Source organism: Chamaea fasciata, unplaced genomic scaffold, assembly GCF_029207755.1.
Source record: "Chamaea fasciata isolate MVZ Bird 193981 ecotype frontalis unplaced genomic scaffold, bChaFas1.0.hap1 SCAF_8, whole genome shotgun sequence".
Classification (NCBI taxonomy): Eukaryota; Metazoa; Chordata; class Aves; order Passeriformes; family Sylviidae; genus Chamaea; species Chamaea fasciata.
Genome location: NW_027094093.1, coordinates 2,429,758 through 2,447,185, shown reverse-complemented (window position 1 = coordinate 2,447,185; position 17,428 = coordinate 2,429,758). Strand labels below are relative to the sequence as shown.

The window sequence follows — 17,428 nt, the reverse complement described above, 5'->3', positions numbered from 1 at the left end:
CAATGAATGGTGAGGAGGGGAAAACTCAGAATTTAATATCTTTATGCATGCAGAGCACAGACATTTAATTCCTTAAGATGATCTTCCCTGCTGTGCTGCAAAATCATAGAATCACAGAATGCTTTGGGCTGGAAGGGACCACCAAGATCATCCAGTTCCACCCCGTGCCATGGGACACCTTCCACTATCCCAAGTTTCTCCAAGCCCTGTCCAACCTGGCCTTCAATCTGGTGATACAGAAGAAAGAATTCAGTATTTTAACAATCCTGCCATGGTAACAGGTACAAGGTACTCTTAAAACCAGAGTGGGGTTTGTTTCAAGCAACACTCACTGCTACTACCTGGTTTTCCCCCTAAAGAACCAAAGGATTGCTCCAAGCCTGGCTGCCTGCCATAGGGAGCACATGGGACTTTCTCCTTTGTCAGTGGCTCCCTATGGAAAACCCCCAAAATCTGAAAACTAAAGGGTTTAGGCAAACTCTAAAATCAATGCAAGTAAGATTTCTTGTAATGAGACAGAACTGACGGAGGAGGAAACTGCCGTTTTGGGGCAAGGTGGGGGTCGGGCTCTGCTCCCAGGGGACAAGAAAAAGGGAATGGCTTTAAGCTGTGCCAGGGGAGGCTCAGGTTGGACATCAGTAGGCATTTCCCCACGGAAAGGGTGCTCGGGCTCTGGAGTGCAGTCCCCACCCCTGGAGGTGTCCAAGGAAGGCCTGGATGTGGCACTCAGGGCTCTGGGCTGGTGACAGGGTGGGGACAGGGTGCAGGTTGGACTCCGTGGCCTTGGAGAGCTTTTCCATCGTCAGTGACTCTGTAATGCCCTCAGAAGGCTGAGTCATCCAGCTGGGATCCCACCCCTGGCGAAATTCCCACCCAAAACATCGTTTTTGCAGTCAAACAGCCAGGAGAGAGCAGCCTCTCTGATGGGGATGCTCAAGCACAGCGTGCCCCCACACTGGGGACCATTGAGGCATTAGGATTTTAGCTTTGATATTTTTCATCCATTTGTAATCCTGCAGCTCTTCAGTGTAGAACTCTAAACTCCACACACAGTGTGAGCTGCTGCTTCCCCATTTTGGGCAGACACAATTCCTCTCCAGGCCTGGGAATCAAGGACACCTCACTGCCTCAGGCCTGAGAGATGGAAACAGAAGTGAGTTGGGGGGAGCAAACTTGGGGTAAATGACTTCATTGCCCGAAGCTGCAATTGGAAGATGAACCCCCAAAATGCAAACGGACCAAACTGATAAAAGTGTGAAAACCCATGACCCATTGTCCATTTTTTGGGTGTAACCCCTGGCGGGGTGGGGGGGCTTTGTCTGCCTGAAATGCACCCCAAGGCCCTTCAGTAAATTTAACAGCTTTTACTCTCTTAATTTTGTCTGGCCTCTGTTTTTTAGGTAGCTCAAAAAGGCATCAGCATCTCCTATCCACAGCACAACTGCAGCACCTGGGCTGCACCTCCCTCCAGCTCCACCTGAGATCTGCCCACCTGGCAGCCCACACACAACACCCGAAAACACCAGGAGGGTGTTAAAAACGATCGGAGAGCTTTGCAAGCTGGGGCTGAACCTGGCAGAAACGTCTTTGCTGTGTAAATAGGTGTGAGTGCAACTGAGCAAGCGTGTGCCAAGGACCAAAGCACATTTGTTATTCTGGACTGTCATTTCCCATCATCGTTCTCTTTTTTGAAGGCCTAATTATCTAAACATGTGGTTTTTAATACTTACAATGCTCATTAACTCCACATTTGCATGGCTCGCCATTCCAGCGCTCACTCAAAGGCTCACGGTACCAGCTCAAAGCTATGAACATTGAACCTCCGGCTTTTGGGGGAGGATAAAACATCCAAAAAAAATCACACACTTGCCCAATTTTAGAATTTCATTTTGATGCTGTGTCTCAAAACTTTTGGGGCCATGGCCAGCAGGACCAGGTTCCCACACCAAGGTGCCTTCAAATTAGACAGGTTCCAAAAAAACCTCATCTGTAAAACACTGAGGGAATTCCATAGATTTGTTCCTCTGCTGCAGTTTATTAACAGGTAGATAAAAAATCGCAAGCTTCGTAAGCACTAAACCTGTAACAACAAACACTCTGATCAGAGGTATATACAATTGGGCTGGGAGGTGTAAACAGCAAATAGAAAATTGAAAATTATTCAAGTGTCTATGTGGGAAAAAAGTCAACCCCAAGACTTATAAATATATCTGACAGTCACTTTCTGCCTTTTCATATTTTGAATTCATATTTGAAAAGACAACAAAGGGCTCAAACCAGCCAGTTTAGCGGCCCTGAAAGGCAATAATTTTACACTTAGGCTGAGAAATGAAATAAAATTATACTTAAAAAAACCCAAAAAAACAAAAAAACAAGCTGCCTTAACAAGCTGGAATAAAACCCCACTTTTGTTTCCTGTGCACAGTTTGGCAGGGAGAGCCAGGCCCCCGCCAGCAGCCTGGGCTGTAATTGTGCAAAAAAAGGACGGTGATATAAATCACCAAAGGTTAATGATCAGGATGTGAACAGAGGGACTTGTTTACAGAAATAGCATGCAATTTAAAATTTACAAGAGATTTAATGCCACCGCTTGGCAATCACTAAAATCAACAGCCCAGAAAACAGTGACATTAAGAAAAATATTACAGTTATAATCATTCCAAAATAAGTCAATTAGTGTTAGGGCATGCGCTCGCGATTACTTGACCCATTTGGTTGGCACTTAAGTGAAGAGAAAAAAAAAAATCCCCCTCCCTTATAGCGAGATTACTGAGTTGTGACCTATTTTGCATTCCCTATTCCTTACACCATCCCTCTTCCACGCTGCTGGAGATGGTGGTGGTGGTTTTTTTCTCCCCTCCTCTCCCCCTTGCTTGGTTTCCGAGTCATTCTGACCTTTGACATTTGTAATAATAACAAATATATATATATATATGTTAAAAAAAAAAAAAGAAGTTGATAATTGTGTTGTTCAAATGAAGGTGGAGAGGGGAGGGGGGAAATAAATAAATACATAAAATTCCGTGTGCTATTATACAAAAGGCACGACGGCTGTCTTGGGTGGGGGGAAAAAAAAGCAATGTAAGTCAATTTGTGAACTTTGGCACCGGGTGACCTTTAGAAATACAACAATATCCAGAATTTACAAGCAAGAGTAGCACATGCAAATGACCCGGCACTGTCTCGCCTCTGGATTAGAGCTGCAAAGAGCATTATGGAGAAGGCTTGCACAAAACAAATTAAGATTGTTACTTAAATGTCATGGCACACTATTGTATTTGGCTACAGATCATTACACCTGATACTAACACTTTTAAAAACCGTAATAACTTGGGAAATATTACATTGAGTGCCCACATGGAGAAAGGGAAAATATATATATGTATCTCTTAAAAAAAAATAAATAAAGGGAGAAAATGGGTTCCTGAAGTAATTTAAACATCACCACTCCACGACTAGAGGGAAAGGTCAAAATTTAAGTAAGCTGAAAGGAACATGAATGGCAAAATAAAAGGCACGAACAGAAAGATGAAAAGACCGAGTGGAATGACTCTGCAAACACGGGGTGGAAACAAACACGCATGCTTGGGGCAAATCTCATTTCCAGGGGGAAAGGGAGACAGGAGGCAAGGAGGGCGAAATTCTGGAGAGGTGGATTAAAAAACAGGGGGAGAGAGGAGGTGTTTGTCTGGGACGGGTGGGTTTGTTACCTTCGGTGTTGGTGCTGCTGCTGCTGTAAATATTTCGCAGGCTACCAACACGGTTTAGTTTCCAAGCTTTGCGTTTGGCTGCGTCCAGAGAGCAGGAGGGGAAGAGAGAGAGAAAAAAAAAAAAGAGAATAAAAATAAAGAAAAAAGAAGAGGTGGGGGGAGAAAGAAAAAAAAAATTTTTTTTTCAATGAAAAAGGGGAGAAAAGAAACATCAAAAAGCATGTGAAGTAAAATACAAGCACGAGCCTGTTCACACGTGGAGAGCTACATATAGAAAATGCACACAAGGACCACTCAGCCCCTGCAATCCACAGCTGATGTGGAAAACCTCGTAATCAGAGTGATTCTTCTTTCACTCACCACAACATGACACGATTTGACAAGATTAAATGGATCTGCAATTGGAATAGACAATAGGGACCAGCAGAAGTTTAAAAAAAAAAAAAAAGGAAAAAAAAAAGGCAGGAAGTATTTGTGCAGAAGATACAGGACTGGACGAAACAGCTACAGTAAAATGTGATTTAATTGAAGACAAAACACAGCCAGACAAGAGCTCCTTTTCCTTCAAAAGCCTGTGGGGATCACTTGGCGCCTGGACTTCACCCTTAAACCTCCTTTTTACATCATCACCTTTAGAAACTGAGGTGATGATGTCATGACCTTAAATCCTTGTACCAACAAATGTTCACTGCATTGAGCTCAGAGCAAGCAGAACCATAAAATCCCAGAATATTTTGGGTTGGAGGGGACCTTAAAGCCCATCTTGTCCCACCCCCTGCCATGGGCAGGGACACTTTCCACTATCCTAGGCTGCTCCTGAATTCCTCCGCCACTGCAAAATCAAAGCGGTTATTTGGAAAGGAGGAAAAAAAAAAAGTCTATTCTTTAGAGAGAATAGCAACACCCTTGTTCTATTAGAATTGACCCAAACTTAGAGATCCTCTGAGCTGCTGCGTCACAATTAGCAGAGAATATGGCTCAAAAGCACTCTGTTCCCAGGCTCATCAGGGGAGAGCACATTTTCACCTTCTTTAGAATCTTCAGAAGGCTTTGGTTATGCTGGGTTTCATCACACAGGAACCAGATGAAACATCTGAGTACACCAGGACACCCGAGAGCAGTAACAGGGACCTGCTGGGATTACCATGTCTGGAAGAGTGGAAATGGCATCTGGATGTGGGACAGGGTTTCGGGGTGAACACGGTGCTGCTGAGTTGGTGGTTGGACTCAGAAGTCTTCAAAGGGACCTCAGACCCTTCTCCCTCCCACCACAGATGTCCCTCGCTCTTTAGGACGCCATCAACACCCCACAACACAGCCAGTACTGGGACACAGTAATTAGATTTTTTTCCTTCAATATTTACGAGGGAATTTCTGTAATGCCTCACGGATCTCAGACCATACAGCTGCTCACAGGGAAAAGGAACAGTGACGTGAAGTCATTCCAGGCTCTAACAAAAAGCTCCATTTTCAGCCGAAGAATTAAAGCTGGAAGAGCACTGCCTGAACCCCTCTGACTGCTAAGCCAGGTATGATTTGAATAAAGCCACCTGCAGGCTTGAATGCTCCATACTGCAAAGGAGGACTGGATTCTGAGTGACATCATCAAACCTGAAAGTGTTTTCATTGGGTGCATCCTTCAAGCTGAAAAAAACCCTCTCATTTTAAGACCTGTTTAAGAAGTCTCTGCACTAGAGAGGTACAATTGCCCTGCAGACAACTTGTTTTTTCCTCTGAAACATTTACATATAAATAGGCAAAATCGAGGTTTGGCACCCCTGTGAAAGGGAAGATGGTCTCCAGTGCACAGAGACCCTTTCCCAGCGCCTTTCCCATTTTTCACACTTTAATGGCACCTTTGTGCGAGCAGGAGTGAACCTGCAGCCCGCTTTTCTATTAACCTATTGATGAAATAATCCATTTCAATGCGTTAAGTGTCAGGTTTTTCCCTTCCCTTTAAACAAATGGACTTTTTCCACGGAGATGCCGAGGTCCTGATACATCCACGTGCATCCCTTGGCATCGATTAAGTTCCTGCCTGCTTCCTCCACGTGATCTCCCGCCTTTGAGGATTCAGTAACGGTTTGGACACTGCCAAGCAAAGCCTCTGCAGGGTGACTGATGCGCCAGGAAGAGCAGAGCCATCCTACCCCGCCTGCCCCTGGAGTTACACACTGTTGTTACCCACAGCCAGCCTGGAACAGGCCCTGCAGGTCATCATCTGCCTGCTTTGGCTTTGAATTATCTCCCAGGATATTCAGTTTGTCTGCTCTGGATTCACTTCCTGGTCCCACAGTTAGCCCAACAAAAGCTCCAGAGATACTGACATCTATTTCGACACCTACATCTATGTCTACGTCTACATCTTCATCCACATCTTCATCTACATCCACATCTACATCTTCATCCACATCTACATCTACATCCACATCTACATCTATCTATATCTATCTTCCATATATTTTCTCTCTCTCTATATCTACGTCAATTATCCAAATCTGTCATATATACGCTCAGTCAACTAAACCCCAACTGGTGAGCAATAAAATGCTGTAAGAAATGCTTCATTACCTAACAGCAAAACTCCCTAAATTAAAAAAGATCTTCAAGGCAGGTTGATTTTGGAGTAATTTCTGGAAGTGTGTTTTCTTCCAAAAAATGCCACCAAGAGGTGTTTCTAACTAAAGATTCCAGGAAAACAACAACAACAAAAAAAACCAGACAAACTTTCTCAAACATCTGGAATGAAGCCAACAACTTCCCAGTGTTTCATTTAGCTTTTACTGAAGTGGCAAACTGTATTGCTCCTGGATATTGAGGCTCCAGGGAAGCTGCGGCTGCCCCATCGAGACCAAAAAAACACCACCACGGCCACTGAGCCACACCACGAAGCGCCACATTTTACCCAGATTCTGAACACCTCCAGGGAGGGTGACTCCACCACTGCCCTGGGCAGCCTGCTCTGATGCCTGACCACCCTTTCAGCGGAGAAATTTTCCTTGTCTCCACGAAGGGAGTGGTGGCAGCTCCGGCAGGACACCCAGATGGATCTGGGGACACTGATCATGCCCTCGCTGATACTTCCTCGAGTGCTCCCCATGAGCTGAACTATCCCAATTGGTGTAAAATAAGCTCTTACACCTGCACATCTCCGAGTGAGAAGAGGTATGTTGGTACAGGAAGGAGGAAACAAAGCTTCAGCCCAGCCTTTTGTCAAGATATGGAGGAACTGGGAATCAATTAAACTTAATCACTCCCAATTACCACCTCTCTTTGTATTTGCTCAGGCAATAACTTTACAGCTGTGAGCAGCCCCTCGAAGACAGAATTTCTGTGTTTGCTTTCTTTAATGGGGCTGCTATTTATTCTCTGCTAATGAATCCGCTCGCCCTGCCTAGTTTTGATTAGTCAGGTTCTGTAGTAAATATGTTTACTACCACCATGATCACGTAGCATCGTTTCCAAAAGCAGGAGGTGTTTGTAGGAAGGGTTTAAACCCATGTGTGATCTGAGGACACATCTGTTCGTTACCTGGGAAGTTCTCTGAGGATGCTCAGGATATTACAGTCAACAAAACGCTGCATTAACCCTTTTCAGCCTGCTCCAATACAGTTCTTTTTTACATTTCGATAAGCAGAAAACACATTTTTCTTCCTGGGAGAGTGTTCACACGTACAGCCTAACCCTGAAAACCTCCCTCCAGCGCTGCAGCGAGGAACTCCAGATGTGCTAATGTCACCTCTGGCGTGAGCGTGACAGAGTTCTTTGCTGATTAGATAAATAGTCCAGAGACAGCTGATTAAAAACTGCCGCGGCCGCTCGGCTCTGTGTCCGAGCCTCGCCAGCCATGTTGGAGGTGGCAGCGTGCATGAATTACATCCCTGGAGTGTGCTGAGCAGTGCTGATTAAATGAGGCACGCCACAGCCCTCAGCATCAATTATCAGAAATAATAGGATCCCTGCACCTAGGCTGGGGGAAGGGGGCTGGCGTGTGCGTGCTGCCCAGCGCCCGTGCCACGGAACAGCAGCGGCCAGGCGCCCCGGCAACGCCGCTCTGCCCTGCCCGGGCTGCCATCCAACACCGAGGAGATGGCTCAGGAAAATCCTGCTCCCACAGCACAGGCCAGGGGAGCTTCTCCAGGTAACACCTGCGCGACGTTTGCCCAGGAAAATCGATTTGTAAGAGGCAGACAGAAGGCAGAGCTGAATATTTAGGGATGAACTTCGGCCCTTCCTTCCCCTGCTCGTCCTCAAGTTTTTCCTGCGCCACCTACATCAGGGGCAGGGTGGGGAGCTTCCTTTCTTCTTGGGCAGCAACTTGTCCAACAAGACCCCACTCTTTGGTCAGAAGATTGAAATGATTTCATTAAGATGCAGCTCGGGAGATTCTCAGATCATGCAAATCTGGCTCTGTGACTGTGAAGGGGGGTTGACGTTGTCTTATCCTATGCGAAAGCAGAAATGACAAAAACTCCTCAAGAAGGGTTAAAAAGCCCCAAAACAAACCCCAGGCCTATCTAACATAGATCTACACATAAATATGTTTATCTAAGTAAAACAAACTGGATACATTGCACTTCGAGATCTGTCCAACGCTAAATTTTAAAACAAAAAAATGCCACCAAGGGCACGGATCTTATACAAAACACAGAGTCATAAAATGGTTTGGGTTGGAGGGGACCTTGAAGACCGTCTGGCTCCAACCCCTGCCATGGGAAGGGATGATGAGTATGTTCACTATTTTTCTACTTATCAAACCAGACTTCCACAATGAACCATCTGTAAACACCTGAAGGTGACTCTGAAGTTTCCCAACATTTCTGCTTGGAGCAGGAGGGATTATTTTAGGACATATGACCCAACAGACCAAAAAAAAATGGGCAGACAGGAAATACCTCATATGGCAACAGCCCTTAACGTGCCCTTTTTGGACTCCAGAACACTCGGAAAAAAAGAAGCTGATGTAAAGTAAATTTAGAGAAGTGCTGAGTTACACAAATTTCCCCAAACACAACTAAAACTGTATGCCTGCTACAAAAAAACCCCAACTCTTTCTCTTCCTCTGCAACTGAAATCCTTTCCCATGCTCCATTTTAAACCCACAAAACACTCTAAAAGCAATACTTCAAATCATATTAATAGTTAATTACGTTTGGCTTCTCTTCAGCTTTGAACATTTCAAATGAAGGGGGAAAAAAATGAAAACACATTCATACTTCTGCTGGCGACAGGGGGAAAAAAGTTACTTTAATTAAACATTTCTAAAAAATGTTTCTAGTTCTTTTTTCTTCTCCCCTCCCGCAATATTTCTCCATCCAAACTTCTGCAGTAGGTAAAGGATCCACTAAATGATTTCAGTGCCTTTCCAATACACTATAAACATACAAGATTCCAATTGACAAAAAGGAAATGGTAATTGGAAACATTTTTCTCAGTTTTTCATTATCTGAAGCAGAAAATTATGGCTCTTTTCTACACACACACACACACACAAAAATCCTTTTCAACCACCTAGAAAAATTGTCTTTTAATAAAAGCTTTAAATTATACTATCATATTTCAAAGGCAATGAACAGTTAAAGCAGCTAATCAAAGGTATAATTATTTAATGACTCTGACTCCTGCTATCTAACGGGGCTGGAATGGCTCGGCTGTGACCAGCAGACCCCCAGCTCCAGCTCTGCAAAACAAACCCCTGGCTGGGAGCATTCCAGCCACCCATTCCTAAGGTTAGCTCCTCCAATTTTGGTTGACTTCACCAGGCCAGCTGAGCTATTATGGAATTAAAGGAATCAGTTTGTCACCCTGCCACGGCTTTTTACACATCTGGACTAAAAAAAAACCTGCAAAACAACCGTAAGAGGTTTCCCTGCAGAGGAAACGAAAATATTTCCCTGACAAAATGGGATTTGTCAAGATCACCATTGACTTTTTTTCACTTTTAATGCTACACGACAGTAAACCCCGGCTGCCCCACTCTAGTGATTCAAATGTAGAACTACCCCTCCACGCGCTAATTGAAAATCTGTCTTAAATGCATTTTAATAATTTTACTGAAGTAAATCTTTGTTAATTTACTGCAGGCGAGCAAAGCAGTGAGCAAGCAGAGCTTCTGACTCCATTCCATTGCTTTTCTCACGTCTTTTACAACTGGAAATATGACTGGAATAACTTGTAATCATCAGGCATTAATTACCAGAGCTCTCCAGGAGTTTGCAGTGCATCTTGGCTTATTTTTGATTTATAACAGAGCAGTGTGTGCCACTACATCGGAGCCTCAACCCTAAATACGAACTTCTCTTACATTTTTTCTGCTGTACTGAATTCCTTTTATTTTTTGGCTGCACAATTAGATTTCACAGAATCACAGAGGTTGGAAAAGACCTCTGAGATTACCGAGTCCAATGTTTGCCCAAATGCCACAAAGCCCAAGAGCAAAATGCCACAAATATTCGCTTTTTGAACACTTCCAGGGATGGCGACTCCACTGCTTCCCTGGGCAGCCTGTTCCATCCCATCCAAGATATTGGACCCTCTGGAATTTCAAAGATATCCACGTTTCCATCCAATTATCTTGATCCTGGGGTCAGTGTCATGCTTGCCACGGGAGCTCAGGTGACAGCAGCAGGTGGGGTGCACTGGAAACCAGACACGGGGAGGGAGCCGGCCCTCCCAGCTCCGCACCTTGCAGCCAGAGGGATCCAGGATCAAAGGGGACACTCAGGGACACTACACCTGGCGGGAGTGGCACCTGTGACAACAAACCCTGCTTGATGGGACATGAAAACTGCCCGGGCTTTGAGAGCCTGCCTGGCAAAGCTGCCATTGTTGTGGCAGGGTCATCCAGTCCAACCTCCCTGCAGGAACGATTCTTGCATGACATAAAATGCACTTTTCACTGAACACCTCTCAGTGCATTTGGAAGGAGATCAGGGAGAAAAAGCATTGTGTGGGGAGGATGAAGAGGAAGCAGAACCTGGAGGAAGAATGCAGGGAATTTCTGCCAAGGAAGCAAGTCAAGACTGAACCAGGACTAGGGAGCACCACCATTTATGAAATTCTTCCAGCTCTCATTTCCTGGAGTTTTTTGTAGATATAAATGATGAAGAATTTGATTTTCCTAATGCCCAGGTTAGGCATCAGTGTCACTTTGATATTCCAGCTTTGACTTACTCTGAAATGTAAACTACTGAACAGAAATCAGAATTACTGTTACCATCTCCCATTCTGCTCACCTTTAATCCACATCATCCACCCTTCTGCAAAAAAGCTCACACTAAGAAAATAAAAACTGAGGCACGCAACAACATACAAGCCCCAGACATGTGTATGTATAACATAAACATGAATTCTTTGTGAACTTTCATCACCTGTGAAAGTAAGCAGAAGCCAACCCACCAGTGTTAGGTGTGAATAGTTTAGCATGTTGCTCTGCTTGTGGTGTAACTTCTCATATGAGAGTAGGGATTCCCCACTGGAAAAATCCTGGCTGGAGAGACTTATTGTGTCAAGGCCTTTCCCTACGAAGTACTCAGCCACCTGTGATGATTATTTCTCTATAAACCTGAAGGATCATGCTAGGACAGGAAGCTCACCACAGAATCATTTAGGCTGGAAAAGACCTTTATGACCATCTCCCTCTTAGTCTGAGCTTCTACATCACCCTGTGGAAAACACAGACCTGCAGATGTTGGGTCCTTCAGCACAAGGAGGAAAACCCGAGCACGGAGGGCTCACTGGAACTGTGAGTGTGGCAGAAGCTCCTACCCAGCAGTGCACCCACAAACTTTAGCTGTGTTAGCAGGAAACAGGACAGGACAAGAGGGAATGGTTTAAAACTGCCAGAGGGAAACTGGGATATTGGGAAGGAATTCTTCCCTGTGAGAGGGAATGAGGCCCTGGCACAGGGTGCCCAGAGAAGCTGTGGCTGCCCCTGGATCCCTGGAAGTGTTCAAGGCCAGGCTGGATGGGGCTTGGAGCAATCTGGGATAGCAGAAGGTGTTCCTGCCCATGGCAGGGGGTGGGACTGGACGGGCTTTGAGGTCCCTTCCAAACCAAACCATTTGAGGATAAATCTGTTACTTTGCATTTTAGAATTCCTCAGAGCCTGCACAATTAAAGAGCCACCTAAAAGCCAGCAATGGGACAAAGAAAGATTTTTCACAAGGACTTTAGAAACTTCCCAATTTCTCTTCCCAAACTCACTGCTCAAGCAACGCTTACTGCACAGGTCTCAATCTCTTTGGGGAAGGAATCTTAACCCCGCCCTCTTTCTAGGGAGAAATTAGGAACTAAGACACCCAGTGGGAACAGAAAAGTTCTTTCCAAAGGTAGAGACGACATTTTGTCTCCTCTCCACAGATTGCATTTCCAAGGGCTTCACCCACAGGGAGCTGCTACCACCTATGGCTGTCTTGGGTGGGACTCCTCAGATTTGATGGTAATTTCACAACACCAGTGAAAAATGTAAAAACCATGAAGCTGAAGATGTTTGCGATTCGCTTCCACCCAGATCTTCGCACACATCCATCCAGCTCAGGGTTGTGGCTGCTCTTACGCCGAGGTTGTCATCCCTGTAATTTGACTTCCGTAGTTTGACTTTTTTTTTTCAAAACCTGCGGTTGTTGGAAATCCCTGGGGAGCTGCTGTGGCTAGCTCTGGAATGAAGTCAGGAAAAGGAGGAAGGGATTTGCCATTTGCGTATTTTGAACACGTCAGGCAGGGCCCACACAAACACCGCGTGGCCCAGGGACCAAGCTATAAACTAAGACTCGCAGTGAAGTCATGCTGCCTTTCACCTTTCCAGCAAAACCCTGAGTAACAACTGCACGTGGCCAGCCAAGATAAATATTAACTCCTGAATTTACATCAGCTGCTGGTGCCACGGGCTCCCTCACAAGCCACAGCTCCGAGTTGTTCGCTACGAACTGGCTCAGGCACAACGCCTGCTACTAATCGCTTATTGAATAATGGAAGCGACGCAACGGATAAAAGGTTTCAATCCTGGAAAAAAACAAAAAGATTTATAGTATTTCACTCCACTGGCACTGTTATTTGTGTGACAAATGGTTGGACAGTCACCAGTTAATCTCCACACTCCTCCAACTCGGATGTGGCAGCTCCTGCTGGAGCATCCTGATGATTTGGAATGCCGCTCTGAGGGGCTGAATGCTGGCATTTGATCAAGGCTGAGCCCCAAATCCATTCGGCCTGTGCATTTTATTTTTGGGGCCGGTGTGGGGCGGGGAGAGCACGGCCAGGAAGAGGAGTACCCTGATAAAAGCAAAAAGGAGCAGCCCGGGAGATGGGCCCCGCTCCTCCAGCGCAGAGATGAAATCGTCAATACCACCGAGGCATCAACGATTTCAGAAGGCTCCGGATCCTTGATGGATTTTTCCTGATGGCCAAAGCCAAACCGCAGCATCGCCCACAGCTGTCGAGGCTGTGATGTTGCAGTGTAATATCACTGTGCACTGCAAATCCCATCTTGCTGGGAGAGAGGGATGGGGCTGCTTTCGAGGCAGAGTGGGCCAGGATTTCCCTCTCTTGAGAAATGGATGGAGTTTTAAATTTACAAGCAGCACATCAACAGTAGCTTTATCTCATTGGTTGTACCAGCAGCATCCTGCTCCCTGTAGAAGTCAAACCTATTTTATCAAGCCGCTCCTTCAAAAGCAGCAAAGCCCTCAGAGTGCTGAGCCTCCACGAGTCTGCTGCATTATTCTTCTGGGTTACTTCTCAGCTTCGCATCCCAAATCTGCCACTTTTCGCGTTCAAAAAAATCATTTCCACGTCTGTAAAAATCATGCCGCCCCCTGCCACGGGCAGGGACACCTTCTGCTATCCCAGATTGCTCCAAGCTCTGTCCAACCTGGCCTTGGACACTTCCAGGGATCCAGGGGCAGCCACGGCTTCTCCGGGCACCCTGTGCCACGGTCTCCCCACCCTCACAGCCAGGAATTTCTTCCCAATATCTGATCTAAACCTAGAGAGAGAACACAAAGCCCCAGCAGATGAATCTCTGGGTTGGCCACAGAAAGACAAGAGCTCAGTTTATTCTCTCACAGGAGAACACTCAGAGGAGAGGGGATAAGGGAACCTGATAAAGTAGAAGCAGCAAGAAGTAGCAAGCCTTCTTCAGAAGGCCTAAAAGATCTCTGGAGAGGTAAAAATCCTACAGGCTGCACTCCCAGTAGCAGGAGAAATGCAGATGGAGTATGAAGATGACTGATATCATGGGAAGCAAGGAAAAAAAAAAAATCCCCATTCACAACTGCTTCTTGTGATCTCAGGTCTAACGCGGTGCAGTTCTCTTGAAAGGTACTTGTGATCATGTGGCATTCAAAATTGCTCAGCTTTTTATCCCCTGACAACCTCCAGTGAGAGCCTTGGACAACCCTGTGACTGCCAATGGAAATTACTTTCCAACCAAAGCACACCTCAGCCTTCCCAGGATTTCACACCGGATCAGTATGGGGTGAAATAATACCCGGATTCTTCAGGATCCCTTCCCTCTTTTCAACTACAAGCATAACATCCTCTTTTGATTCCACCAGTTCTCTGCAACATTCCCCCTGCTCTGAGATCCCTTCAAAATGACACGACCTTTCCACATGGAGTTAACCTGCAGGTGTAGAAATGGCACAAAAAAACCCCCCCAGAACACACTAATCCAAAACCACTGCCAAAGCACCGGGCAATCAAATACAATAAAGGTTGATACAGATTGTTCCCTTCAGTGGGGATATCTGGATTAGCTTGGTGGGCAAGAATAAATGGGTTTGGTAAAGAAAGAGCATGAAAACCCAGGGGAAAAAAGGCGCAGTCAAAAGCTCATGAGAAAATCAGAGCTACTGGCTAGACACTGCACTCCTGGGTTCCTGCAGCGTGACAGAACTTTGTCCCCAGGTGAGCTGCAATGTCACTGAGAGGAGACAAACCCCCTAAAAATGCTGTGCCAAACACAGTCAGCTTTTCCTGCCTGGAATGGGAATGAGCTGGATGTTCTGAAAAATCTTGAGTAATCAATTTATGTTCTGCAGTTACTGGCAGTGTTGAAGAGGAGAACCTCCCCTCGCGGATTGGCGGAACACAGGGAAGCAGATTGACCCAAAAAATGGAGGGGAAATCATGAAGCCTGTTTTAACAGGAAAACAAAAAAGAGATGCTAAAAACGAAATATATTCACTTTGAATTTGCCCATCAAACTGTGGAGTCCATCAAACTGGAGTCGACGTGTTAGGACAGACCCACAAAAAAATGAGCACCCAGTAGGGACTAAGAGCCAGGAGGTGACAATTCCGACAGGCATGAGCGTGGCATTGCCTTGAAATGACAAAACCCCTTTGTATTTCACAGGGTCTCCACGATCTACTTCTCTCTGGAAGGATAACTGGAATGAACAAGGATCCTCTTAATGTTCCTTGTATATTCAACACCCTCCTCCAAGCAGGACCAAAGCCCAGCACAATTCTGACAAGCAGAGACTCAAAGAGATTCAGTGTGCTGGCTCCTTTGCAGCTCAAAGAAACCATTTTGGATTTTATTCTGGCTCTGGGGGCCAGTTTATGTCAATCTTTTCTTCCTTCTTTTTCCACAAGTGTTGCAGGTTAAACTTTGTGCCTAACAACCCTGACAGTGTCCCTTCACATTTTTTAGACGAGCCATTGAGTAGCATTATGACAAATTATGGGGCCTGATGATATGTAAAAGGAACATCTCCACTCAGAGGCTGTGGAGGAAATAAAAAGACTGAAAGAAGTATTCCTGGGGGAAAAAAAAAAAAAGAAAAAAATGCTATGTGGGGAAGCAGCAAAGTTCATTATGGATAGATTATTCATGCTTCAGGAGTTCATTATTAATGGATTATTTACAAGTATTTCCAAAGTGTTGTCAGCTGTTCTCCTGGGAATAGCTATTCAATAATATCCACAACCTAAAGAAAGAATGATGAGCCGTATTGATATTTTTATTACTAAAGGCAGCAGGTAATCATCAATATGTTTAAGAGAAAAGCAAAGACCTACTTCTAACCTCCTCCACGGTTATTTTTCCAAGTCATAACAGCTCTGGGCATATCCTGTACTCTTTAGTTAGTAATAAATGACAGTGCTGCACTTAAAACCTTGTGTATATGGAATTTTGTAGCAGCAGATCCTGATGTTCTGTGACTCTGGGATTCTATGTAGACCTGCTCTTAAAAAAACAAAATAATATAAAATAAAAACTAAGATCACGCCATAAATTGAAGCGCAGGTCTCCTCTTCCACAGAGGGAAACCTCCCCATCATCCCAGTACATCCCATTCCTCCATGGGTTACCAAAGCTCAGCTTGTCACTTCACACCCAGGATCCAAAGTTTAACCACAAGCAGTGGTGACCTAATTATTAATGAGTTCGCCTGGACAAACCAGTGTCCAATTGTACACAGAGAGACTGAGAAATAAAGATTCCAGCTGACAAATCACTAAAAATTAATCCATTTTCACATTCTCTTTATAATCACTGTGGATCCTCACACCAGAGTCTTTAGGTAATCTGGCGAGCATTAACTTACATTTTACCTGATTATTAAAAACATTAAGCACATATTAATCTATGATTTATTCCAATTAGGTTTGTTCTAATTTAATTAAAACACCGAGGCCTCTGAAGTATTCTGTGGAACTCAGGTATGTTGCCTGGCAAGTGGGGTCTTTCTGAAAATAATTTTCCAGGAATCCTCAGTGATATTTTAGAGATCTCCAAATGGGAACTATTACCATGGACGAGAGCTTGATTTTAGGATGAAAATGTGCATTAGTCACTGAGTAAGTATTGCCAGACTTCCTTCCCTACCTCCACCTTTCCAGGCTCAGGTTGCTGGGTCATTCCTGTGTGATAAACACCAGATTTCTCCATAAAACGGTGTTTATTTACAAGAAAAATGCAAGCAGTTATTGCTGACTGCCCACTCAAAGCCATGCACTGAATGGTGGCCAGCCAACCAAAAAGTGATTATGTGTGTGACAACGCTGATGCTGAGCCCAAAGTAATAACATTGCTTCCAATTTTAAGGTTAAGTAAACCATGAACTGCCCTTTTATGTATAAATATGTTGGTTCAAGCATCCAAGTTGTCTGGGAACAGGCTGGATCCCTTCGGTTTCGTTTGCCACGACGAAGCTTCACCTTGGCTGAAAAGCCCCTGTGTTTACCATCGTCAAAGACCAGCCAGCATCACTAGCAATTTTCAAATGAGGGTTTAAACATTAAAATATCCTTTTTTAAAAAAAAAAAAATGTTTTCCCCTCGAAAAGCTTGCGGGACCACTGCACACTCAAGTCCCAAAGGGAAGAGCTGGGGGAAGCGGAAAGAAGAGGAAGCTGAAAGTCTTGGAGCTGCCAATTCCTTGTCAGATGCAGTGGAGGCAGAAAGGCTCCAGCCTGGCTTTGTCATCCCTCTGCAGAGCACAGCTCGTCCTCCCCGGATTGAGGAGAGCACTTGGAGCAGTGGGGAGGGAGCCAAAGTCACCTCAGTGCCGTGCCGGCCTGGAAGGCACAGGGAGGATGTGGGGCCAGCGAGGCCACCCCACCTCTCCTGGGATGGACCCTGCACACTGCAGGCCAAACCTGGAAACACCCTTCCTGTAAAAAAGCCCACAGGTGTTCCCCACATCCCAGCATCCCACTGCAATGGGGGATTTGCCGCGATGCACGGAGCCACCACGGAGTCTGTTCC

General features: G+C 45.3%; 1 protein-coding gene across 9 annotated transcripts in view; it reads right to left on the bottom strand.

Annotated features, from left to right (window-relative positions):
* Positions 1 to 17,428, bottom strand: part of AGAP1 (ArfGAP with GTPase domain, ankyrin repeat and PH domain 1) — a 308,736-nt gene that overhangs the window by 52,845 nt on the left and 238,463 nt on the right. For 6 of the 9 annotated variants that reach the window (XM_066189389.1, XM_066189390.1, XM_066189387.1 and 3 more), the window contains one exon: positions 3,711 to 3,788. The exons of the other annotated variants lie outside the window; for them this stretch is intronic. In XM_066189389.1, coding sequence (XP_066045486.1) covers positions 3,711 to 3,788 — 78 coding nt within the window. The remainder of the gene's footprint in view (positions 1 to 3,710; positions 3,789 to 17,428) is intronic. 9 annotated transcript variants of the gene reach the window in all.